Source organism: Apteryx mantelli, chromosome 1 (assembly GCF_036417845.1).
Source record: "Apteryx mantelli isolate bAptMan1 chromosome 1, bAptMan1.hap1, whole genome shotgun sequence".
Taxonomy (NCBI): Eukaryota; Metazoa; Chordata; class Aves; order Apterygiformes; family Apterygidae; genus Apteryx; species Apteryx mantelli.
In genome coordinates this window covers 167,150,745-167,177,798 of record NC_089978.1, presented here as the reverse complement: position 1 = coordinate 167,177,798, position 27,054 = coordinate 167,150,745, and the positions used below count along the sequence as shown (strand labels likewise).

Sequence of the window (27,054 nt, the reverse complement as noted above, 5' to 3'; positions counted from 1 at the left end):
TAGCACCGTACTTTACTACATGATTATCTTTAAGCCTATTTTAGGGGTGGAGTTCAGCTCCAGATTAAGACTCCTAAATTTAGATTTCAGCTGGTGCACTAATTTTCTAACCTTGCACTGGAGTCAGTGGGGATGTAGACAGGGGAGCCCAGAGAGAGGTTCAGTTTACCTGCCACTATGTGTCCCCCTCAAGGTGAGCTGAATCTGTCTAGGCTGACCGTACTGCCTCCATCTCCTTTAACTGTAAGAGGAGCTTAGATGGTTTGCGTATTTGTAGATACCTGCATTTAACTATATACATTTAGGTATCTTAGTGTGGAGCTGAGTTCTTCATCAGTAGTCCCAATGGCTCAGTGGAACTATTTACATGTTTGAAACTTAGGTGCTTACGTGATTGTTTACTGTAGTGTTACAGAATGCAAGCATTCTGCTGGCAGGTATCAGCTTTTCAATTTAGGACTGATTTGATCATGTGAGCTGCTTCAGCCCTTTGCAAATCGAAGTAAATTAGGCTTGCGTAAACCACCCCCATTTGTAGCCTTCAGCCCAGTGGTGATGAATGTTTAAGTGCTCTGTTTTGACAGCAAGTGATCACATGAATCGCTTCAGATGCGTGCTTAATTTTCTTGACCAACACCAGGAAAGTCAATTGATTGTACTATATCCCATTTTAATGGGCTCCACTTACCTAGATAAAGGTCTTTTCAGTATTCTTCAGTATGGTAATCTAACTTCAATGTTAATATGCTGTGTAGTCAGACTATAAGATCTGAATACTATGGAAACACTGAAATATCTCTATATTTAAAAATGGGAAAGACCGGATTTAAAGTCTTCAGGAGTAAGAGTAGGGTTGAGGGTAAGGGGAGAGATGTCTTTAAAGAAATATTATACCTCTGAAGATGCATGGAATTTTCACTGGTTGGTAAGGACTTTAAAATATCTAAAGCCTTAAATTTTTTTTTAAGCTTGGCATTTTTTTTCCTGCTAATGAAGTCATACCAAAGTTAACCAAGTTAGTGGAGTCAGAGGACTTAAATAGTCAAATCATATGTCATCTCAGGCTTCCCCTTCTGAGCCTGTGGTGCCTAAAAGAAAAGATAGGCTTTATGGCATGTCTAGAAATCGGTCAGAAACAGAATTGTTAGTGCGGATTAAAAGTGAGTTCCGTAATGAAAAAGATCTCAGCAAAATGCCCACCAGCAACTTTCTTCATATCTATAGCAAGTGTGTTTTCACTCAGTTACTAATAGCTGCCTTGGCAATTTGAAAAAAGGAGAGATTTGGTTCCTGTAGTACTGAATCTGCAGTGTGAATCTCCCAATCATGTAAAACATCTTAAAAAATAATAAATAAAAAGCCTTAACTTCTTTTGCCAAATTCAGACTGCTTTGGTAGTTGGCATCACTTTAGCTGGGAAGAATCTTCTACAGAAACACTGCCCAGAGTGTTGTCTTTCAAAACCTATCAAAGATATATGCTATTTTTAGATGCATTGATAGCGTGTGCTACTGTGTCACACTTGGCTCAACATCAGCCCTCTGCGTGTTAAGAAGCTTTGGCTTTTCTATGCTCTTTTTGCAGTTCATATAGAGTCTTGAAGAGATTAAAGCAGAGCCAAACATCATCAGTAAACTAAACTTGTGTAGTCCATATTTCTGTATTAATGCCAAATGCATTCTGTCCATTTTTGTGGATGGGATGACAGAAATGCCAACAAAATCACTTCAGTATGAGTTTGCTTGGGACAGAAGACTAGTTGTCTAAACCTCAGCTCTGGGAAATCAAGTAACTTCAATTGTCCATTTAACACTTTGAGAAATTAAAAAAAAAAAGTCACAGAAAAGTGCAGTCGACAAGTTGTTAATAGCAGGAACTAGTTTCTTAAGCAGACCTCTGCAACAGCAAAAGCCTTACTGATATCTTGCTTTGCATGTATTTGCATTGACTGTTTTCTGGACTAAACTTCTGTACTAGCTTTTGCTTGTAAGAAGGATTCCCCGAATATATGGATGTTCCTTGTTTTAATCTTCAGTAAAAGTGCAATAGCTGCAAAAAGCCCCAAAGTATGGCTTCAGGTGTTCAATAACCTTTAGTTATGCACGGCCTGGGGACTTTGATCTCACCTTTCTTTGTTTACTTTACCCATCAGGAGCCCTCTGTAAATCACCTTAAGTATCGTGCATTTGTTTAAAAGTCACTGCATCAACAATGAAAGACAGAGTTTATATGCATTCTTTCTAAGCCTTCAACAATAGCTTAATGTCTGAACATTAGTCTCCCTCACAGCCATCTCCTGTTTCAAATATGATTGATCCCAAAGGGCTGACTGCTAATGTGTGTCCTTTGCCTCTGTAGAAGAGCAAATCTTGGCAGCAAATCACAATTTGGCAATACAGAAAGTGAGAATAATGTCTCTCATTGTATCTTCCATCCAGTTCCATATATTAGCTCTGCTTTGCAGCTAGCCATATTAACCAAGCTGCAATACGAACTGCTCTGTGTTTTTCAAGGTACTCGGCAATCCTGATCCAGCATGGACCTTTGACAGTAGTGAATCTCCCCCAAGATGAATTCTCTTTGCCAAATGTTGCATAACTTATACCAGCAGAAGTGCTTTTCAGCCTGATCTTGCATGTAACATGCTGGCTGTTTGTGGGGTCACCTAGCAAGTTGGACAAAGGTACTGATAGTGCTGAAACTGCCTCCTTTTTTTGTTTGCTAAGTTAGGTTTTACCCAGTAAATTCTCTGATCTTATTCAACTGCACAGGCAGATGTGCCAGAATAGGGGAGGCACAGCATAGTGATAAAGGCAGAGCAGAACTTCTTTCACTAATTATGCTGGCTCAAAGTAATTGCCATCCTTTCAGGCTAGGGATTTACAAGTTGCAGTAAGAAACAGGAAAAGAAGTTAAATGTACTGTCCCCAGGAGAGCAAATCCAATGTGAATAGATGAGAAAGGAACATAAAAAAAACATGTAAAGTGAACAGTGGATCATGATAGTAATGTCATGTGAATTCTACAGTGATTTTTTTTTTAAGGGTGTGATAGAAGTTTATTTCATGTACTTACTTAAAGTATATTTAGGTTACATACTAAAATGTCTCAGAAAATACAAGTCTGCCATGTTAATTTTATTTTCCTGATGCTGCTATGGATGTGTTTCAGGGCTCCGTTGTCATTGTATTCAGATAGCTTAAAATGTGTCACTGGCCTTACCTACCCAATTAGAACTAGAGTGGTTCACTTAAAGGAATAGCCTTGAGTTTCACAATTCAACCTTAAATAACTTGCATCAGTGCAGGTGATGAATCTACATAAAGACAAGCTTTTTCCAATTTTAGGAGAGTGCTCAAAGCGCCTAATTTTTAAATAATTTTAAAATGTTCTTTCATCTTGTTTTGCTTGTACTGAAATAGTTGCCTGAAAGAATGTTGTGGTTTAAGTAAAGTCAGTGTCTGCTGACTTGGAAAGTAAATGTAGGTAGTATGTTGCTCAGCTTCTAGTGCTTCATGGATTTACCTCACTTTAACAAAATCACCAAGGTTCTGTGTAGTAGCTTAAGGAATCTTTCTTTAGTCTTACAAGTGGATGCTGTCCTGAAAACAGAGAGTTACAGTGGCATTAATAAGGTGAAGAGTATCTAAAGTTTATCAAAAGCTTTAGTTGAAGTTCAAGATTCTGTACTTTTAACAATGATTGTCTATCTTTAAAAGCAATTAGTATTGACTGTCTTACTATACTTGTGAGGCTTGAATAGCTACTTAAATGCAAGTTTCTGTGTGGGTTTTTTTTAGTTTGGTTGTTGTTGTTGTTTTTTTAGCATTCATTAGTCTCAGATACCAGGTGACTTCTGCAGTTTCTGACTTAATGCTCATCTTTTATTTATAAAAATCACAATACAGAAGCTAATTCATTTTTTTGGTTCTAAAACTGCTATTAAACTAAGAGAGAAATTGATTTTTTTCTATCAGAGTTCAACTTTATGTGCTTTTGATGTCAAGAAACAGTTTTTCCTTAATGAAATGACCAGTGCCAACAGCAGTGAATGACATTAAGCTGTATTCTGTTTTTTAGTAATACTAGTAAATAATTTCACTTCCAATGAAGTATCAAAGTTATGTATCAGCATCTGATTTTGCAGAGAGGGTGTCTTGTTCTTGTTTAATTTGGTTTTCATTATGGTTTTGTTGTTGTTATGTTTTACGTTCTGTATTGATCACCAAACAAACCTCCAGGGAGCAAATTTCATTAGTATTGCTTATGCTATATGGTATGCAGATTTCAATTTAAAAGCAGTAGTTCTTACTTAGTAAGATTCTGGATGCTCAGTGGCATTCTACACAAGGTTAAATAGTGATGCAGTCTACTTGTTGTTTGAAGTTCATGCTTCCTTCCTGCCCTTTCTAGAATGGTTTTAGATTAAAACTCAAGTACTTGGACTTTTTCTTTCCTCATTCATGAACTTACTCTAACACTCAGCTTGTTTCCGCTGGTCACCAAAGTGTTCTGGAGGGATTTAGTTGTGCCTACCTTGTTTCAAATGCTCTAAAAATGTTTTAAGTAGCACTTGTAACCAGTTGTGGTTGCAGCTATTTCAGATGGTGATTGTGGCAAGGACATTTATATCGTAGAATGTACAGATAGTTCAGATCAAGCATTTGACCATTTACTTGTCAATTATCTGCAGGGACCTTGGTTCTCTTCAGTTGTTTTAACTCAATGCAGGATTAATTCCACTCTAGTCACTTTTTGAACTTTTAGTAAAATATGTTTTTGCGGGACTTTAATGATAATCCATAATGCAAGCAGGTTGCAGCTGTAATGATAGGATAAATGGTTCCCTCTGTCTACTTTATTTTTTTTTCTGATTTATGCATGTTCATTAAAGATCTGGTTTTGTCTTGCAGGTTTATTAAAATGCCCTTTCATTCCCATAAGGGAAATGATTTGCTTTAGATTACTTGACAGCTATAGAAAATGATGCTAACTTCATTCTTAGTAATGCTTCAGTAAAGCTAAACTGCTTTCTATCTGTCTCTTTTCAGAGGATGGACCTTGGAGAATGTCTGAAGGTGCATGACCTGGCATTAAGGGCAGACTATGAAATAGCGTCCAAAGATCAAGATTTCTTCTTTGAACTTGATGTATGTATTTTGTCCTAATGGTGGAGAGAAACCATAAATTCTGTATTTTGGTGGATAAACTGAGCAACAAAGTTGGTTTCAGTACATAACTTTCCAAAAATTTACATTCTTTATTTTGTAGATAGAAATAGAGAAAGCCTTGCCTAGTTATTCAAATACTTTTATGGCTCATCATGATTGTATGTATTAAATTTGCATTGGTAGTCATCTTAAGTAGATCTGTTAAGTCTTCTACAGAACAAAGATCCTAAACTTGGATGTTGTCATAGTGTTATCAAACTGCAAGCAAATGCTAATACCATGTATGTTTTGAAGAGAAGCTTTAAGATTCTATGCATATTTGCTGAAGAAAACTGTGTAGCTGTTTTTTATTGGGGGTGACAAATCATGTGTTTCAGTACATGATGGTTTGAATAATAAACTTCTGAACTCCCAGCTAGGAAGTTAGTCTTCACTAGGGGAAAAAAAGAGTGTGAGTTTTTTGTTATTTTGGGGGAGAGGCTGTTAATATGCTTAACAGCTTAAAACGCTAGCCCAAAGAAATTACCGGTATTGCACGTATTGGCTGGGGGAGTTGAACCTCAGTATCCTTTGTAGAATTTTGATGCATGTTATAAATGCTCCCTTCTTCCTAGGGAAGAAGACTTAGAGAGGGATTCAATCCAGATTTCTGCAAATACTTGTAAACTGTGACAATGCATACTCTGTGACTTTAAAAATGTTAGTATGAATATGTGTGATTACCACACTGTGTAATGGCATTGCACGTCATGCACTGTTAGAATATTGTTTTACAAAGGTTTCAATTTAAAAAAAACTTCTAAAAGTTACTCCTAATAAACCAGGAAAATGTTTTTAAGGCTAATGAAATACTTACTTTCTTTAAAACATGGATAAAAATTTTTATTGATGTTTTAGGCAATGGACCACCTGCAATCATTTATTGCAGACTGTGACAGAAGAACAGAAGTGGCTAAGAAAAGACTAGCAGAAACCCAAGAAGAGATCAGTGCTGAAGTTGCAGCTAAAGTAAGCATGTATAACTAGTTGCTGAAGTTTTTTGAAGGACTGCAAGGTTGCTGAATGGGAATGTTTGCAGCAGAGGTGACTTTTTTTTTTTTTTCTCTCAGTAACAAGCGACTGCTTCTTAGTTAGCTTAGGTGTATTTGAACTGAACTCTGTACAAGACTGCATGTATTGACTAAAATGCAGTGTTTTTCTAAGGAGCCTTCTTCAGAGTTTGGTACGCTATCCGATTTGAGAATTCATGCGTATGAGGGGAAAAGAAGTTCTCTCTATCCTGCCCAAACCTGCCTCTAAAGCAGGGAGGAGAGCACACAGAAGAGACCTTGTCAGTATTTTCCAGCTCAGGAAACTTGCTTATCTGTGATACTGTGCCACAAAAATATTGGTCATCCTTATGCTTTTTAATGAAAACTTTATCTGTGAAGTAAACAAAGTGGTTGAAGTGCTTTTCTTCAGTTCTTAAAATTGAAAAAAGTTTTATCACTTTTGTGTACATATATGCACACGCCAGGAGAAATAGTTGCATGAATACAAATTTTGAAGGTCTATACTTGGTATAGACAACAGTATAATTGCTACAAGTTTCAGAACAGAATCCTACTCTGGCATTGGTACATAGATTTGGCAACTTAGCCTTTCCTTTTGTGTTTTGACGTGAAGTAACTTCTGTCTCACTTTTACCTGGAGATCTTATCTCTGCATGTTTCCATTGATTCTATCCTATGGATTTTGCATATAGTAATAGCTCCTGCATATGGATTGAAGTTTTTTGACTTTGTTTCCCAAAATTAACTCAAAGCCTTTCCTGTGTTGATCCTTTCCTTGTCTTTCAAGGCTGAAAGAGTTCATGAATTGAATGAAGAAATCGGGAAACTACTGGCCAAAGTAGAACAGCTGGGAGCTGATGGGAATGTGGAAGAATCTCAAAAAGTAATGGATGAAGTGGAGAAGGCCCGAGTAAAGAAGAGAGAAGCAGAAGTAAGTTGATTATGTAAGGCTTGGGGGCAGGGAGGGCAGGGTCCAATACTAAATTGGTCAGCATCTGTGTAGTACGAGCTGTCTTAGCTGCTGGTGCTTTCTTAGCTAATTACTTTACTTAAAACTGAGGAGTTTGCTTTGTGGCATCCTGTACAGGAAAAGTTTCAGTGCATTTCTACTCTTTGGTCTGGAGGACAGCTCTGGAAATAATCCATATATTTTTCATTCAGTATGCCTTTAAAAACGTTCCTGTACTATTAAAATGATATTCACTACCAGTGATGTTGCTTAGTTTAACTGTATTGGCTAGTTATATTTGTTGACGCTGCAGCTGGGTCTGTATTTGTTGGACGTATTTATCTCGTTTGGTCCCATGGCCCTTGCTGGCAACCCCCTCGTGCATCATGGTGTGCTAGTGTGGCTGGTATCAGAAATGCTTCAGTGAAGGGCACCGTTCCAACCACTGCTATGCACATGTTCATTGAAAGATACTTCTTCAATGGCTTGTGTATCAGGCAAGTCGATGTAATTTGATGTAATTTACCTTTCTCAGGTGGCAAATCTCATCAAGAGCTTTCCATATCATATTTCACCTGAATACTCAAATTTGTAAAAACAAATATCTGCATTTATTTTAATGGTACCAGAGTTGTTGCTGGCTCTCTCGCATGTATGTCATATGAATGTCTGTAGGTAAATTTTGCTCAGATAAGTTATTAAATTAGTGACTAAAATGGCAGTAGATTTATCGGAAAGCTACTGTTTTAACCTGGGTTCAGAATTGAAACTGGTTCAATATTTTCATAATATGTTAACATATAGTAATTATAGTGTTAACGTATGTTCATTGTGTTGAGTGTGAGAAAGAAGAATGACATTTTTCATAAGTAATGCAATCTGAAGTAAAGAGATTAATTACTCCACTTTCTTTTGCCTTGATTTGCAAAACCAATTGCTAGTGTTCTGTTTTTCATATGTCAAATCTTCAAAATAATGAACCTGCCTTGTATTTTAATGGGACAGTTGATTTATGAATAGTATGACTAAAATCATGCTGATGCTGAATTCAGTTATCAAAACTAATATGCTTTTATTAAATGTATAACTGTTGTATTTTTGTGCATTGAGGAGTAAGAGTTATCAAAATGTCTTTTCTCCAGGAAGTATACAGGAATTCTATGCCTGCCTCCAGCTTTCAACAGCAGAAGCTACGGGTTTGTGAAGTGTGTTCTGCTTATCTTGGTCTTCATGACAATGACCGGCGACTTGCTGACCACTTTGGAGGAAAACTGCACTTAGGGTTTATTGAAATAAGAGAGAAGCTTGAGGAACTCAGGGTAAATCATTCCTATCTTTTTGTGCTCCTACTTAATTATTTGCCTGGCAATTCTAATGGAATACTTCTCTGGCTGTGTGGATTTTTTCTTATTAATTTAAAATTTGAGGTATTTCATCAATCTGCAACACGTTCATTTAATATTAGTTATCTAGATAATTTAATAAGATGGCCTCTTTTGCACTGAGGTACATTAAAACACATTGTTCCAAGTAACGCATCTTGGGAATAAAGAGTGTATGTCCACTTGTGTGTATTTAAAAAAAAAAAGGGGGGGGGGTGAACGACTATTCTGAATTATGGTGATACTGGAACAAATTCAGCAGTCATAGGAGATAGCCAAATGAACCTTACTTCTAGCCAGTTTATTGGCTGAAAGTAATAATGAGATCCTTGGAAATACAGGAACATATGGTGGGCCTAAGGGAGTTGGATTTTATTTATTTAATTTAGGGCGAAATGTTAATAAGACTGTTGTTGAAACGTTGTGTTCAGTTTTGATACCAGCATATAAAGATGATGTTAACACATAAGAAAGGATTCGGGGAAAAAGATATGCAGAAATGTTTGGAGATCAAGCAGCCTACTGTATGGTGAAAGACTAAAGAAATTCAGTCTGCTTATTTCATCCAAAGATTAGGAGGTGACTTTCATTCTATAGGTACCAGCAATGAAAGAAGATATTTAGTAGTTCCAGGCTTTTAGGCTTAACTGACAGTAGGTGAAATATGTTCTAACAAGTGAAGGCTGAAACTATCCAAAGTCAGAATGAAAAAAAGGTGTATATCTTGAAGTGAGACTAACAAATTAAAATAATTGTTACAGGGAAGTTGCATGTTCTCCTTAGCTTGAAATTTTTGAAATTGAGATGGAATGTTTTCTCAAACAGAGCTATTTATCTTGACTAGAAATCATCTGCTTGAAGAAGGAATTACTGGAATTAAACTCTAGACTTCTGGTATTCAAGAGAATGGACTTGGATGCTTATGCTATTTATAGTCTTAATATGCGAATTATGGGATTCAAGCTCGATTAAGTATTTTACTGTAGAAATCACTAAAGACCATGTCTAAATGGATTGAAGCCCTAAAAGCAGAAAATGCTGCTACTGAGTTTGAATAAATCAGCTTGGCTTGTTTCATAATATTTCAGCTGTCTTACATGGTCACTGTGATTGATCCTTAACTCTTTCCTTTGACTATACTGGCAGTTTAGGCTCCTAAATATAGCTGCTGCAGTTCAAATCTTAGAAGGCCTTTGATATATGTTGTGTGTTTCCTCTCATCGCTCCGTGAAATTATGCAAACTCTTACTTGAACAAGAAACCTTGCTTACAGTTAAATTACTGATATTGTATGAGGAAGTATAAATATAATGACACAAAGGGGTTAATTGATTATTTACATCATTTGAAAAAATTATGCATGGATGATTATTACACATTCCCAAAGCATCAATAAAATAATCTTTTGAAGTACTTCGCTAACAAAAAAAGAAAACAATAATTATCCCCTCCTTCCTCAGAGCTCTCCTCAGAGATCTAATCAAGATGCTGCTGGGGCAATTCCACATCTCAGAAGAAGGTCTTTACAAAGAGTTGAATTTCTTGCATCATGTCCAGAAGGTGGCAAGACTTGGGTTTGGCCAGATCTCCAGTTGTGAGTTCCACATTTGAGGGCCCTCTACTGAGCGTGCCTTGTCCCCAGTAGTAGTGAGTTCAACCTGGGGGCTTTCAGCTAAAGCATCCTTTCTAATTATATATCTCATGTTCACAATATAGAAGTAGTAGCCTCAAAACTAGGTACCAGCCCAACCAAGTCCTTTAAGACTGAGGTGGTTTTCTTTGTTTGTTTGTTTTAATGTTACAGTATAGCTGAAGAAGTTAATGAAAGTCTTAACTTTTCCAGTTCTGATTCCCTTCTATCCTTCACCAGTGGCTAAAATATGGTAGGATTATTACAGAAACTCTCACTTTAAAGTCATGACTTTACTACTCTGAATTCCCCTTCATGAGAAACTTTTAATTAATATAAATTTACGTCTTTCAGGTCTTGGTGTAACACCCATCTATTTGCTGCAGCTCTTCTGCAATAATTTGTATTTCTTGAAAAAATTAAGTCAGATTTACTGAGGAAGAGAGAAGGAGTAATATACACAAGTATACACCAGGGAAAGGATTGAACATTAACGGTCTAGGTTATTTTATAGCACCTCTATTTGAGAAGTTTTGGAATGTAACTTAATGAATATATTCTTTTGTTTCTAGAGGATCGTGGCTGATAAACAAGAGAAACGAAATCAGGAACGTCTGAAACGTAGAGAGGAGAGGGAAAGAGAAGAAAGGGAGAAACTAAGGAGGTAGATGTAGTCTTTAATTGCATATACATAATGACTGGTTGTTTCATGTAAAAACTGTGATGTGGTTTATATACACTTTTTAAAAACTGCAGAATTACAATAGGTTTTATTCCCTGAAAACTGACATGAATTGAAAGTGAAGTTAATGTTTGATTTTTAAAACCTGAATTGTTTCCATAGAAAGCTTTTTCTTTAAAATTACGGACAATTACAAGTATTTCTACGTATCTGAACAAATGGCCTTTAAATGAGATGTATTATTTCAAATGTATACCTTGTTTTGAGAGCTGACAGATGATGTCAGAGGTTTTCTGTATTAGAAGTAGTTGAATATGTGACTTAGGAAAGTAATTGACTTCTGTTTAGTTATGTGAAATAAGCAGTCACTTTCAGGCTTTTTGGGTGTGCGGTGGGGATCTGAACTGCAGTTTTTGACATGTGGGCTTCAGAGGTTAATGATGTAAACTTTGACATCTTTTCAGTCTTGATGTTGTGCGTCTCACAAGAAAGGGAGCACAGACTATTTTAACTAAACTTTTCTTGTGGGAGAGGTGGGAATAAAATAGTGGAGTAGATCTTTTGATTATGTAGTGTGATGTGCTCAAAAATAAAAAGAAACAGCAATCAGAGGGATGTGTTTCCTGGTAAATATGTTACAAAGATGCTAACATCAGATGAAAGGCCTTGAACTTTTTTATTAATAAAACAAGAAATACGATAACAGGTCAACTAGTTCAACTTGTTATTAGTAAATTGTACTTCATATTTGAAAATAAGATTCTGTAACAAAAATTGATTCATCCTTTTCCATTTGTTTCAGGTCCAGATCCCACAGCAAGCATACCAAAAGGTATATAAATCTGCAGACAAGGAAGCCAACCCTCACAAGCTGGGAACATGATGAATTTATCAAGCATTATTAGTTTACAATGCCCTTGTTTACTGACAGAGCATCCTATTATATGGTCATCTTTCTGGGTGTTTATACAGCATTTATCACCGTGTTACTGAATTGTTTATGCATGTATGTCTAATCTATGGCTACTACAATGCAGCTTTTTGTCCTGTGATAATGGCTGGAACATAGAGGATTACTTCTTGTTCAAAATAGAAGTTTGTGGTGAATGTCTTTTTGTGAAAACCCATGTTTTTAAATCCCAAGCTCCAAGTTAAGTCTTGACAGATGACCCATCTCTGTAGTGTCAGTTTTCTTCCTAACCTACAGCTGAAAGTCACCAATGAGGTATTATTGCAAGGTGATTAAAAAAAAAAAAAAAAAAAAACTATGAACTTCTGATGTTTAGAACCTTCCAGACTAGTCTTACTGTAGTAGCTATGGAGAAGGATATAGTCCTGTGTTCTCAGGACATCATAATACACAACTTCTGCCAGAGGATCACTGTCACTGCATTGAGAAGTTCTAAAACTTCATCTGATAGATGGAAGACTTCAAACATAAAGCAGAATTTTTCCATTTTGTAATTCCTTTCCAAAACCTGAACTGGCTGTGCTCTAACTGTAGGTACAGTCATGAATCAGCAGTAAAATTGTCTGCATTAATTACAAAGGAGTTTGTAGGATCTGTGATGTTGCTTTCCCCTCTCTTTGTGCTTGCCTGTGACAGGATGATGCCATAGCTCTGAACGCTGTAGACTATTCTCTGTATAGACCTGCTTATACATAGAGCGCTTAATACTCAAAATACATTGATAGAGCACCTAGGTGAATGCAGTGTCCATTTTAAATTTTTTCTGTTCCTAGATCTAGGTCCCGAGAACGTCGCAGACATAGGTCTCGCTCAGCCTCCCGGGAACGAAAGAGAAGAACTCGCTCCAAATCCCGTGAGAAACGCCATCGTCACAGGTCCCGTTCTAACAGCCGCAGCCGCAGCCGCAGCCACCATAGAAGCAGGCATAGCTCCAGGGAGAGAAGCCGAGAACGCAGCTCCAAAATAAGGTGAATGTTGGTCTAGAAAGAAATTACTTTTCTTCCTAGATAGACGTTGAGAATTCTTGCGCTAGATTAAGTTTACTTGCAGCACTTAGTAATTTCAATGCATTTTTGGGCCTGTCTGAGATTTCAGTTACTCCTTTAGCATGTTTGTGATTTAACATATAGTAATGATTTTTTAAATAATTTTTTATAAAAATGAGGTTTATGTATTATTTCTGTTTTGGAGGAGTGATGCAGGGTATTGACATCAAGTGGAAAACACTACCAGCTTCCTGCAATATAAAAGGTGAAATAATTGATTTCCATTTGAGCCCAGGGATATAAGCAGTCTTTTTACTGTCACCCATTTGTTTTTTCACTTTGGGCTCTTATTTCAGAGGTGGAACCCATCTGTTTTCTACTGTGCCAGATAAAATCAAGTTTAAATGTGCTTTTTAAAAAAAAAAAAAAAAAAACTTGTTGCATTGAATATGAAGTTGCTGCATTGCAAGGAAAGTGAGTTGACTCCTCTCTGAAGGATTACTGCAGAGAGCAATCTGGAGCTGTTGCTTTTAAATGACTCAGTTGCTGTCTGCTTCTGAGGAATGATAGCTTATTTTAGATGAGTGAGGTAAGCATAATTTGGAAGAGTGCTGGAATTGCACAACTGGGCATCTGGCAGGGAAGTCTGCTTATAAGTAGGATTCCATTCTTGTAAAGGTCAACCACCGCAACATAGAGTTGCAGTGCAATACTGTGGATGGGGCTCCCAGCCTTAAAACCCTGCTGTGCTGTGGACTTGCTAAAAGAGAAGAGATCAGGTTTGAAGTGGCTGCACATCCAGGATTTGTAATTCTAGGAGTTAAATCACCAAGGCTGGAGAAATACTTGTTGAATGTGTTCAAGTATCTCCTGTGCTCTTTGCCCTCGAGGTAAGCTTTTTCTTTCCTGGAGTAGCTGACTCTGTAGTCCCATTGTGCTCTGTAGGAGAGCATAAAAGACAGGGTTGCTCTGAATCTTTTGTTTCCTTCCTTGTATGGCAGCTGGATACAACTTAAAAGTCCAGCATGCCAATTTGTACAGTCAGTAGTGTTTGGTATTTAAAATTCTTCAGAGTGTCTTTTAGTGTCCTAAAGTCAATATTTTGGACTCAGCAATTTCTGTCTTAGTTGTAGCCTGTCATCCCAGTTATCCTATAGAGCCTTACTTTACAAGACATTCACAATGGCATATTAGCAAAACTTCAAACTTGTAGTTTCTCAGTCTTACTGTAGACATTTTCCCTTGATGAGTCAATACGTTTGTTCACTTGGATGAACCACTATGTAGCATGTGTTCTAATTGTCTTTGATTCTTCAACTTTGAAGTCCAACCTCACAAGACTGAACTTCTGCTCTTCTGCAAAGAACGTTGTACTGATTCATTGTTCCTTGGGGAAATAAAAGGTATTGGCTGATAATAACGGCAGAGCAATTTTTTCCTCATGTTAACAGTAGTCCAAAACTCTTATATGTACTAAGGATTGTTCCAACAAAGATATTTCCAACCCCTTTAGGGCAAGAACTAACATCAGTAGAAGTATTTTCAGTATTGAATACCATAAAGTTGAAATCTTGTGCCCTGAATTCTGTTACTTTTCACTCATTCAGGGCAAGCGAAGAAAATTATATTGATTCATTTTTCCAGGATTCATATCAAATAAAAGTTCAGATCTGGGGAACGTGGTGTTTTTTGTCATTCTCTGTTCTTCTGGGAGAGTTTGACTCTAGAAATGCCAGAAAGACTGCTGCAGCAGTGGCAGCACATCTTGCCATTTCTAGGGCCATTGAGAGAAATGTGGAGCTGTTTCAGTGAGAAGAGTGACATCATTTTGTGTTAACTTAAAGCCTTCAGTGTGACTTTTAGGGTGGTCAGAATACCATAAATACCCAGTAACCTTGGCTAAGGTTTGTAGGCTGCTGAATCCTGTTCTAAAAGCTGTATAGATGATGTTTTTTCAGTTTTGGTTGTACCCAGTATGGCTACAACATGTAATCATACTTGACAATTAGACTTCCAGTGGAGAAACTCTTAATAGTGTGCTTCTCCTGGAAGCCAGTTTCCCAGGTGTGAGTGAACATCATCACAGGAAACAGATGCTAGGTATCATCATTTGCAACAAACATCATCCAGTTCCTTTGCTTTTCCTGCTCACCCTTCTTCAGAAAGCATTTTCCAAAGAGCCTTTCACATAAAATGAAAAGCTGCCAATGCTCAGATATTTCTTCATTCTGAAAGTAAAGGGATGTTTGTTATATTTGAGAAAATTCTGCAAATACATAAGTTTGTCTCAGATTCAGACAAATGTGTTTTCTTTACTCCATATCATTATTTACCCTACAAACAGATGGATAAACTTAAGTCTCTTACATTTGAAATGAGATCCCAGCCATTATCAATATAAAGAACTGACTTCCAGGCTGCCTCAGCACCGCTGAACATGTACAGAGCATCTGGCAATAGTAGTAACATGTCTAAGATAATGGAAACCCAAGGCTTGGATTACTGGTTTACCAAGAGCAGGTCTAAATATAGTCCTCCTTTTATTCACTGCTAACTAGAAGTTCCAAAGAATTAAAATAGATTATCTTTCATCTCATTAGAAACAAAATAATATATCCTTCTTGATTTGCACTGAGAAGGTCAGCATTTGGATTTAGATGTCCTTATTGAGAGAAGTTAGCGTGTCTGTGCTTGAGCCCGCTTGCAAGAGTTTGTGTGACAAGGGATAATGTATTCCTATGCAGACATCATATGATCAAATGGAGTACCCAAAGATCTAAGATGGGATTTCATTTCACCTAGCTTTAGATGATGAGTTTAAATGTAAATCTCATGAGTCCCATTACAGACTCCTCTAACCTATTTTTGTGTCTATTTTAAGATGAGACAAATCGTGCCCTGAAAGTGTCTTTCTTCTGCTAACTGTTAAAGAAATCTGGCCAATCAGCTTATGTCTACAGACACCTAAAGCTGAATGAGATAGATCCCACTCTTAGCATTTAGACAAATATTTTTTTCAATATGCTTCAAGTCCGTGTTGACAACAGAATATTCTAGCCCTATGTTTATTCTTTGCTGTGGCAGAGAAATGCAAAGATTTAGGTTTCTTTTATTATTAATAATAATAATAAAGCAGCTTAGGATTTTGGTTGAATATCTCTTCTCTTGGTAGATTTGAAGTCATATTGACATCTTTCTCTACTTTTCTAGATCTAAGACCTGATCTGCCAAGGCTACTTACGGTTTTTCTCTTAAGACCTATTGCAGGCATCCACTGACTTGGAACCAGTATTGCGTATTATAAACAGATTCACAGTTACTGCATTTGGCAGGGTGGCTGCTGCCTGCATATCAGGCAGGGGGTGGGGTGGGGTTTCTACTGGAAGTATCTACTTGGTTAGTTGGGAAATAATCTTTTCCAAGCATTCTAAATCATGTAAATCTAGTGAGGCTCTGATTTTAAAAGCTATACCTGGTCCTTGAGGAAGGCAGGAATGGTACATTACTTCTCTTGAAATCCTTATAGTGGTAATATTACTTGCTAGTGCAATTGCATAAACTTCCACACCACTGTGCTGTTTTGTTAAGGTCAGTCTTTGTTCTTGTCAGCTGATTAGAGACTCACCTGTAGAGAGATAGGACAGCTGGACAACTGCATCTCACATTCCCCAAAAAGTGTTAAATGAAAAGCCAGAGTTGTGGGTGGGATCACATTCTACCTGTCTGCCTAGTTCTAGGATTAATTATTAGAGTTAGCCTGGGTCAACCAGTTTAGAAGCATTGTTACTTCTGCAGCCGACTGGCAGTGCAATGTATGCCTGAAACTGCTGTATTAACTCCAATTTTGGGGGTGGTGGTGGTGGTGGGGTTGTTCTTGTTCTTTTCTTTCTTTCTTTTTGGCATGTAGTTCCTACTGTGCTGAAATCTTGTGGTATAGGAGTACCATCTGAGGATCTCAAAGTGTTTGCAAATACAAAGTCTTGCAAAACACTACATTGTAGAGAGATCTTTTCTTCAGATGGGAAACTGAAATGAAAAGTCATTGTCCCTTTGTAAGCTTATAAAGGGAAATTAGTACAGAAGCAGATTGCAGGCTTTTGTTCTGAAGCTTTGAGGTGGTGACAGTAACTTTTCGTAAATGGAGAGAATACAATCTGCCAGTCAAGTAGGTCAGAAATTTTTGAAATTTGAAAGAAGATTAGATTACTGGCTAGCTTTATAGCATATTGTTAAGATTTTTCTGTGAAAGTATGTATTAGATTCTTTTATGACTGCAGGGCATCTTAAAATGAAGATGTGATGTTTTTCAACTAAAGGCTTAGCTGCACTGTGTGAGGGGAATATGGAGGAGGATGGCTAATCCAGTCTTTCAATACAGGCAGCTCTTTTAACTTAAAGCTATATGGAGTGTTTACAATGGAGCCAGAAAAGAGCTGTTCTGTTAAAGGTTTTGGAAATGCTTACAATCACAGTAAAATATCTAAAAATAATACCACTCAACATTCTAAAATCACTTAAGTGATCGTAGTGATCCTTCTTCTTACAAAAGCAAATTGTAGTACAGACTCCAGACTTGCTCTTTCCATTTGTCAATAATAGCCTCATTCCAAAATCTGCACAAGTTAATTTCCTCTTCTTTTAATCAAACTCCCATTTTAAACTTTTTTAATCTGTATTTTGCATGTCTGAGATACTACACATTCTTCTCAAGATAAAGACTATAAATAGGCATGGGTTGAAAATAAGAGACTTAATGAAGTAAGTTAACTTTAATCTGGGCTCAGTAATGTACATTTGAAATTTTGCTTCTGTCAGTATTTGTATTTTGAAATTGGAAGTGGGGAAGAGAGAAGAGTGGAATGGCTTCTGATGTCTTTTCATATATTCATGTTTATATAAATTAAATTTAGGTTGGAATAAGAAGAAAAAATACAAAATTGAAATGCTGTTTGTGACAGCTACAAGTTCATGACTAATTTGAATTCTCAAACTTACTGCACTTTTCAGATCCTCAAAAGAAAGATCTTCCAGAGACAAAGAACATTCAAGAGATCGTGAGAGAACATCACGTGATAAAGAGAGAAGCTCAAGAGAAAGATCACCCCGAGATTTCAAAGACAAGAAACGTTCTTATGAAAGTGCTAATGGCCGATCAGAAGACCCGAGGAGCTCAGAAGAGCGTGAAGCAGGGGAAATATAACTGGCTGTATATTCACCTGATCTCTAGCTTCCTATGGAGTTGCATACTATGGTTTAGTTTACAGTTGTTCAAAGGGACATCAGTGAGCAGTTCCAGACACTGATCCAACTAGGGTAGATGTACAGTATGTAAAAGTGGTTATAACCAAGTCAGAATTAAATCCCATCGGTTAATAATGCCTAAAGCTGGGTCCTGGACTTCCACTAAGTTGTAAAACTTTTCTGAAAGATTTCTCTTTATTCAGGACAACAGTTTTATGTACCAAGATGCAGATCTCAATGTTTTTAATCTCCTTTCCAATACACGTTAGTGAACAAATTATATTGTACTACTTGCCTTGGGTGCTTTTGAACCTTTATAAATTCTCCAATTCTGCTCCAGTCAAAACAGCAGCATTGAAAGGTTGTATTTTGCGGGATTTTTTGGTTTGCTTTTTTCATAGGAGGGTGGGTGGATGGATATTAACTTTTACTCTAAGGTTTTGTTCCCAGGGATTTTTGTTTGGGAACCTAGAAGTTGATTACAGTGGGAGCATTTAGACAGGAATGTGTGCTGGAGAAAGCTGAAATGTCTTTTTACAGTGCCTATTTAGACTTGGAAATTGAACAGCTGTTGCATTACATCTTTTTTTTATTTCTACTTAAATTTTGAAATCAAAGCCAGTCCCATATCTGTACCATTTGATTGGTATGCGTTCAATATATTTGTTTTTTTTCCATAAGGACTCTTTCTGCTTTTTCTTGCGGGGTATAAACGGCACATCCTTAATTGTAAAAATAACAAAGCAAAACAACAACAACAAACAAAAACTGAGAACAAAAATAAAAAATAAAAAAGGAAACCGCATTGTCCAATAACTTACCACCTTATGAGACCAGTATACTCTTGTTTACTTTTTTTCTGTGGCCATTCAGTCATTTGAAGGTTGTCATTTGGTTATTAGAAGTCTTTTGTTTTTAACATGCAAGTGTGCTCTGGGAAAAATGGTCTTTCTGATTACAATCCAGACTATTCTCAGATCTTTGAAGGCAAAAACTTGTAGAACCATAATGATCATGGCACAGATCTTAACTATTTAATGACTTCAATTTCAAAAAGCAATGTTTCATTTAGGTGGAAGTTATCTTCACATAAAGGGATTGCTGTAGATTCTGTAGGATTGAAAGTGCTTTGGAGCACATGAATTATTCAGATTTGTCCTACCTTCACGCAGAAGAGTTTAGGAATCGGTAAGTTTTCCTTCTTGAGATAGCACCACTGAGTTACATAACAGCAATACTTAAGAGCAATGTTTGTAAGGATTTATTGGCATTTTCAGCAGGTTCTGCAGTCTCTCCTCTATAGCTCCTAGACACAGGGCCTGTGTAGGCCAGATAATCATGAACATATAGTAGGCTTTGCTTCTTTGTATCTAGCGTTGCATACATTTCTTCCTTAATATTTTTTCTATTGCATTTGATTTTCACTATGGTCTTAACACATGGTTGATAATTCTAGCACAGTGGATAATTCCAGCAGTATTTTGGCTGGTATTGAAAACTAGAACAGGACTGTTGCATTTCAGTGAGGACCTGTAACTTGTATCCAACATGACACATACCTTCCTCTCTAAATTCATGGCCTTCTAAGCTCCTGTAGAAACACTGTAATAATGGTGGCTGACTTTTTTTTTTTTTTTTTTTTTTTTTTTTTATCCACTTGAAATCTGAACATATGAATTTCCTTCCTGGGAATGTTTTGTGATTTCCTGCGTGGCCCAACTGCATGACAAATGTAAGTCACCAATGTTTGTCCCTCTGGAATGTGCACACTGTGCAAGTGCTTGCTGAAGTCTGTTGTCACACCTTTGTTAATGGAATTATAGCTCCCAGTGTGACAAAAGATGAACAGTCATTTCTAGTTGCATCTTGTATAGCAGCATTGTAGATGAGTGGATTGCTGCCTAACTTTTGGAATATAAATATTCCACATGTACTGAAGGCTGCTTTCCCCCTGTACCCAGCAACTAGAGATGCTGTGTTTCTATTAAAAAAATATATATATAATGTGTGTGTGTGTGTGTGTATATATACTGCTTAATAGCAAATTATGGAAAATATGCCATTGACTTTACAAATGGCTCTTAATTTTTTTTAAATATGAAAGGGTGATTGGACTTGGGCCTTTCCTTATTTATAGGTTTTCCTAGGTTGCTGAGCTCCATAATGTCAGAGTACCCCACAAATATTAAGCAGAGAGAAGGTAAGTGTTACTGCTAGTTTCCTGATTTAAAAAAAAAAAATCTGAATTATATGTGGAAATTAATATTTGCCTTGTGTCTGAAAGGGGGACTGGAGTACAGTTAGGAAGAGAACCTAATTAAGGCTACTGATGATACCTTCCTCCTGATGCAAGAGAACTGGATCATCTAACAGTAAGGGAGACTGCTTTATTAACTGTGTCCATGTAAGTAATGATCTTCTGCCCTTCTATCCAAACCAAGCTACCTTAATTAGGCATTTCTAGGAGGGTGAAGCTTTGAGGTGTTCATCACCTGAATATTTCATGCTGAATATTTCATGCATTCAATATCAAGCTAAAGAGTGATATTGATGAAAGCATTTTGGATGATCCAAAGGATGAAAGGGATTTGAAAGTAAATCTCTCAGTCTTTGCTGCATCATGTAAGGGAAAGAATTATGGCACAGTATCAAAGTGATAATTAAATAGTTTGGGCTTTACTCCTTATGGTCAGAATTTGTGCTAGATCCCCCTTTTCCTCTGTATGTAGGCAATGTGCATCTTGAGTCCATTTCTGTTCACTGAGAGCCACAGGTGGGAATGCTAGACCCCCCAGGAAATGTGGGGGGAAGCTGCTGTGCAGTATCTGTTGCTGGCAGTGCATGTAGGTCTGTCCCCACTGTACTGCTGCTGGTGCTTCACCAAGGGATCTTGGAGATCTGCAGGTCCTTGAGAGGCCCTTAGAGAGAACTGAGAATGCTAAAGGCCATTCCTATTTGAGGAAAATCTCTTCCCTGTAGTGAAAGGAGGCCTTCTGCAGTGTAGGAAGGGAATGTGGACGTAGCTCCTGAATGACCGTAAGGATGCTGTAGCACAGCATCTTATCCTTGAAATTTTGTTCGCTTGCACTGTTGTAGCTCCATGTCATTTTTTAGCTGACTGCAGGTTATACAAATAGAGCAAAAATAGTAGTTTACTTCATTTATAAGTATTTGAAATAAAGTTAGGGTGGGTCTAAAAGCATTATTTCTGTATCTCAGATAATTCTTGCTCTGGATCAATCAGGGGAATGTAAAATATAACAGCATTAAGATGGGAAGCAGCTAGAGGATATGTTACCAGAAATTGGGTCCTTTACTGAACCTATGTGAGTTGCTTTTCCTGCTGAAGCAGGAAGAACTACATAGTAGAACAGTGATACTTCCATGCAAAAAGGGACTTGACCTGGTGCAGCTGTATTTATTATCCAGCATCAGACTTGCCTATTAAGCTAGCAGAGGAGACTATTCCCATCTGTTCTCACCTTTCACCAGGCAGTGAATCTGGAAGTTTTCCTCATACTGCTACAGGGTGAACCCTAACCCTGGAGCCTGTCTGTCAGTTTGTCCACTCTATCTTGCCCCATTTAGTGCCCCATTTAACTTTGAGGAAGGGTTTATCTATTTAGCTGAAGAGAGAATGATGGTGACTTATCTTGCTCATGACATGTGAGGCCAAAGCAAAACAACCAAGAGTGTGGGTGCCTACTCCATCTGAAAGAATAGTTTTATCTGTGGTGACCTAAGTGTGGCAACAAAGAAGGAGCTTTCGTGGTGCTGAAAACATGTCAGTGAAATAAGTGTGTACTCTCTGCTCCATAACTGTTAGGGATGAAAGCAGAATATGGTTGCAGTCAGTGTTAAACTATTGTGCAGCAGCATAAATGCAAAATGAGCTGTGTGCTGGAGGTGATAGTGAGCAATTTGGTGTAGTATGTTCTAAGGATCTGCAGGACCTGATACTTCCTCAGTTCTGTCATCCCCCATCACGTTTTTCATGCCACCTTCATCAGAATAGTTGTTTCTTGTTCAGCAAATGGTGAAGGTGAGTTTTGCTTGATGCAGTGGTTTATAAAAAGTGTTAATGTGATCTTCACCCAGTCTTGTATGGTTCTTGCTCTGTTTCTTGCTTTGATCACTTTTTTCTACTTGCTTCTTAATAAATTATTGTGCCTTTACTGCTGATGCAATTCTTTCATTCTTTTTTTCAGTAAGACCTAGAAATCTAGCTTTCACTGCAGCCTGCAAAACTGGGAAGCAGTGGACTGCTGGGCAGGGGTTGTAGCAGCAGCTGGAAATGCAGGGGAGGAGAGGACAAAATGTTTGTTTTGACCTCAGGCTCCCCTTTTTATCCCTGCTTTTCCTTCTGTAGGCACATCATGGAAAGTTAGCAAGCAATTATAAAATTCTCTCATGACTTGCCTCCCCTGGCTCTCACTGTTCACCTGCTGTTGCTGGGGTAACCATAGTCCCAAACTGCTTCCCCTTGCTCTCTGTAGTGCTGTGCAGAACACAGCAGGCAAACAGTATCCTAGGAAATGCACCAGCGGGGAGGCAGGATTAACTATGCAACGGAGCAGAGGTGGCAACTGGCGATGTCAAAAAGGACCTAGTAGAAACTGCTGAGATTGTACAGCCCTTTCCCAGGCCGAAATGGGCCAGTTAATGCTGACTGCAGGAAAATATTGATGGTGATCTACAGTTAGGAGCATAAGGGTAAAAATTGTTCCTGTTGCTGGCTAAGAGAGGCTGCAAATAAGGCAACTTTCATAGCAGCAGCAGTTGGGCAATCCCAGCATAAAAGGCTTGCTGCAGCCTTTGTGCATCCATCATTAGAAGGTAATAATTGGTTTGGGAACTTCACGTGTGCCTGCTGTAACTTCAAATTCCTGCTGTCTTCTCAAGCTCAGACTGGTTTGCAACAGAGCAGTGAAAGTAAGGAATTGCCACTTTCCCAGAAGCTAGGGCCTTCTTGATGAATAGTGGGCCTCTCATCTTGGTCAGAGTTGTAGGCTCTGATGTTTCACAACCGTCATCTTCCTCATGCTAAAATTCTACATCCGCTTGTAATCCAGGGCAAAGCTCTGCTTGTGTCCCTGACTTGATGTGGAGTGGGTTTGCTGGTGGGCCTGTGCTAATGGGAAGTGTCAGCACAGTGATGGGGGGATCAGCCTGCTCTGCTTTATGTCAGTGGTCAGCTGCTGCTGAGTGTCCTTGGTAAACAGCCTGAGGAGACTGCACAGAAATCTGCTGCTGGTGGCACCAGTGGCACCAGCAAAGGATCCCTGATGCAACTGCTTCATCTGTGGTTGTGCAGGGGTGAGGTGAAACACCTTGTTGCTGCCACCAAGACACACCATGGCTGTGCTCCCTCTTAGGGAAACCGCTTCCAGGGACATCAAGAGCAGAAGCATGAGCTCTCCGGGGGGGGTCATGCAGAATACTTTTGCAGTGCAGCAGAGCTGCTGTTCCCACTGTCCGCTGAGTGGGCCAGCGACTCAGTTGAGGATGCTGCTTGGTACACAGATGGCTTACACCGGGGTGGGGCGGGGGGAAATCACTGCTATGTGATTTAGGATTCCTTGGTTCTGGCAGTGTACAGTCTGACTGGTGTAACCACACCATGAGCTGACTCGTATCTACTTCACCAGATAAACCAAAAGTACCCTGGTATGGCATATGCAGTTCACTGAACTTCAGTACTATTCTAATGTCAAATGTTCATTATCTGAATATTAGCTTTAAAAAAGGCAAAAGGAAGAAGAGACATCTTACATCCCCTTCTCCTAAGGCAGGATGGTGTAATGAAATAAATTATATCAGATATTTTGAGATGTGGAGTGTCATTCAGAAGGTTAGAATAAGTTTGGGAGTTCTTTGGTTTGGTTTGCAGCATGATTCATATATATGATTTTATGGGATTCCTGGACATAATAAAGTGCCATGTCTGATGGGCTGGTACTTGAGTTTAGTGGCAGTTCTAACTTTCTTCCAGGGACTACTGAATACTAACGCTGATTCAAATAGTTCAGTGGTTATAACTAAGTATGATTTTTCTGTAGGCAGCAGTCCTTTCTGATTGCATGTTGTATCATTACAAGCCTGTGTTACTGTTTAAGCAGGAAGGCTACTTAAAGGTTTGACAGGACTCCCCTAGTCCACTCTCTTTGAACAGAAGCTACCTCTGTAGCCCTTAGCATGGGTTTAAAATGTTGCTGTTCTCTGTTCCCTTCTGGGCCATACCCTCATATCCTTCTACTGCTAACTAAGCATCTTAAACAGCTGCTATAAGAAGCCCCCACTCTTGGTGTGAAGCAACACCTCCGAGGGCTGTAGCCGTATCTGCACCCACAGGTCTACAGCAAAGGAACTCAAGATTTAATCACCAATAACATGATCGGCCTTACAGCAGGAAGAGTGGATGCAAGAGAGGATTTTTTTCTAGGCCCTACTGGAAGGATTTTTTTTAGAAGCTTCCCCAAAGCCTCTGCAGGGTCATTAGTCTCCTCTTTGGGCAGCCCCAGATACCTTGGGTGACTTTTCTCCTTTCTTCACATCACTAAGCCTCTGAGCCCCTCTTACATGAGTAACAGAGGAGCGTTCCAGGCAGGGGCAGGAAGACTGCTTGGCTCAGACTCTTTAGGAAGAAAACTAAGCTTAAATGCCTTGATGGCTGGATTAGCTAATTCTTTAAAACACTCCCTGTCATTTCAAATGGCTTTGGTATGTTCTTAGCTCTTATCTCAAAGTGATTTTGTGATACTGTCACACACCACAGGACTCTTGGGTTTTATCCCAACGTTGATTTGTTGGGTGGCAGAAAGGCAGGGGAATACGTGAATATTGTATAGTGTGAAAAAAAGAATAAAAGATAAAATTAATACTGGTAAATTTCCTTACTACAGCTAAGCAATAGAAATGTCTTGCAATAAATTGCAGGTGAAAATGGGAAGCGCCATGGGCCTGGGCTGCCCTGGTAGCTCTTGCTATGCCCCAGTACTGCTGGCAATGTATCTGGTAAAACAGTGCTGCTGTGGTGTCTGAGCCATTCATGGAGATGCCTTGCAAGTATACCTCCCTTCGGGTATGTTTCTACTCTGTCACTACAGAGGCTGAATTTTTTCTAGTGAAATTTCTCTCATCTAATTTACCTTTGTTTCTTTATTTAGTATTCCTTGTTCCTTACCACAGCTTTACCAGCAACCCCAACAGGAAAGCATTAGAAGGTCCGAGTTCATTGAACAGAGTTAATGAACTGAATTTGAGAGTATATGTGGTTTTTTACAGTGTTTAGCTGATATTTTGAATCTTGAAGTGTTTGCTTACCTCTACAATGTCAAGTTCTGCTGTGGAAATGCTTTCTTTCTCCAGCAACATGTCACTGGCAAGACATTTTGATTTCATTAGCAGAGGGAATAAACTTCCTCTTTTACCTCCCTCTCTTTGCTTTTCTCCTCTTCTCAGTATTTTTCATGTCTTTACATTATTCTGGCTTTAGGCTTTCAAGAAGTTAATTGAATACAAACAAAACTCCATGGCACTTAACTGATTTAATTTGTCACAGGCGTTTGTTGCAGTAGCCAAGCTACGTCACAACTTTGTCTCACCCAGACCTTCTTGATGTCCCAGAGATTGTATGTGAACGCTTTGGATCCACTCACTGGTATTGTTCCTCAGAAAATCTCTTCCTGCCATCTTTAGGTATGTTTTCCTTAGGTTTCTCTTCACAGGATCAAAGTTATTTCTAAGATGCATGTGTTACATTATAAAACCATATATTTACTGGTTCACCCAAGTAAAGAGTGTGTTTGATTTGCCTTCTAAGTATGTGAATGTTCCCGTGACACAAGGATATATTATTTTCCCCATTTTGCAGAGGGACACTGAGGTCAAAGGAAAGTCAGCCAGAGTTGTGTAATGAAGCTGGTGGAAAATGAGAATTAAACCCAGATATCCTCAAACTCAAGATGCCATCTCATTTTCTTCTGTGAACGCTTCCTGCCATCCTGTGAAATCTGAGTTATAGTATTAAAGAAAAAAGTCCATGAATTCCTAAAACGCTCATATCATACAAATCTTTAAAATTTAATGTGTAGCCTCCTTGTAAATGGAATTTAAAAAATAATTCCCCCTCTAGTTCTCTTCCTGAGTTTGAGGAGTTTTACACAGTTTACTTTTGCTACACTTCTCCCTCTCCATCACAGCAGCAGAGAACAGAAGAGCCTTAAGCCATCAGCCAGTGTTTTCAAGCCCCTGTCAGCTCAGGATGTCTATGCCTGCTGGCCTGTGACAAGCATAAGCATTCCGTATATCCATTGTCAGGGCAAATAGCACTCTTAATGTGCATCAGAGCAAATAAAAATGGAAATTTGTTTTAAGCATTTCAAAGTGTTGGCTTTACATGTGCAGCCTCTGATAAATTTGAGACTATAAATAATTTTTGCAAGTCTTGTTCTTTCCTTGTAATATTTGAAAATGCAGAGCAATATGCCTTCCAGTAACACTCCCCACCCACCTACACAGACAATGTCTTATGGGTGATCTTGCCTCCTGGAGAGCTAGATAAAAATTGATTTTTATCTTTTACCCTTTCAAGTGCATATTCTGCTCCCAGCAAAGAAACTACTGAATCCTCCCAACCTACAGGTGACTTGCCTCCGTTTAAAATCCAACCTAAAAACTTAGTTTACTTCTCTTTTCCTGAGCTGCTTTCAAATTCTACTCATTTTGTGCTTTGATTTGCAACATAAGTAGTGGGTTTTTTGTGAAGGACCTTGGAAACAATAAGATTCTGAACTCTGAGAAATCCTTTTCATTCATCGCTTCCCCCTGTTACTATTGTATCATAATTTTACTCCAGGCATGTGGAAGCCCGACTCTGCCTGGTTACTCTAGCAGGACAGAATACTGACTCACATAAGTAGCCTACCCCATCCTCCTTCTCCAGCAAGAGTTTATATTCTGGACTTTGGGGTTTCAGCATCCTTTGCCAAA

At 38.3% G+C, this 27,054-nt stretch overlaps 1 protein-coding gene across 2 annotated transcripts in view; it reads left to right on the top strand.

Moving 5' to 3' along the window:
• Nucleotides 1-18,743, top strand: part of LOC106488214 (putative RNA-binding protein Luc7-like 2) — a 37,934-nt gene extending 19,191 nt beyond the window's left edge. For both annotated transcript variants that reach the window (XM_067311016.1, XM_067311009.1), the window contains 8 exons: nt 5,052-5,150; nt 6,069-6,179; nt 7,011-7,154; nt 8,315-8,491; nt 10,757-10,848; nt 11,669-11,698; nt 12,610-12,804; nt 17,830-18,743. In XM_067311016.1, the coding sequence (XP_067167117.1) occupies nt 5,052-5,150; nt 6,069-6,179; nt 7,011-7,154; nt 8,315-8,491; nt 10,757-10,848; nt 11,669-11,698; nt 12,610-12,804; nt 17,830-18,022 (1,041 nt within the window). In that variant the 3' untranslated portion in view covers nt 18,023-18,743. The remainder of the gene's footprint in view (nt 1-5,051; nt 5,151-6,068; nt 6,180-7,010; nt 7,155-8,314; nt 8,492-10,756; nt 10,849-11,668; nt 11,699-12,609; nt 12,805-17,829) is intronic.
• Nucleotides 18,744-27,054: the final 8,311 nt, after the last annotated feature.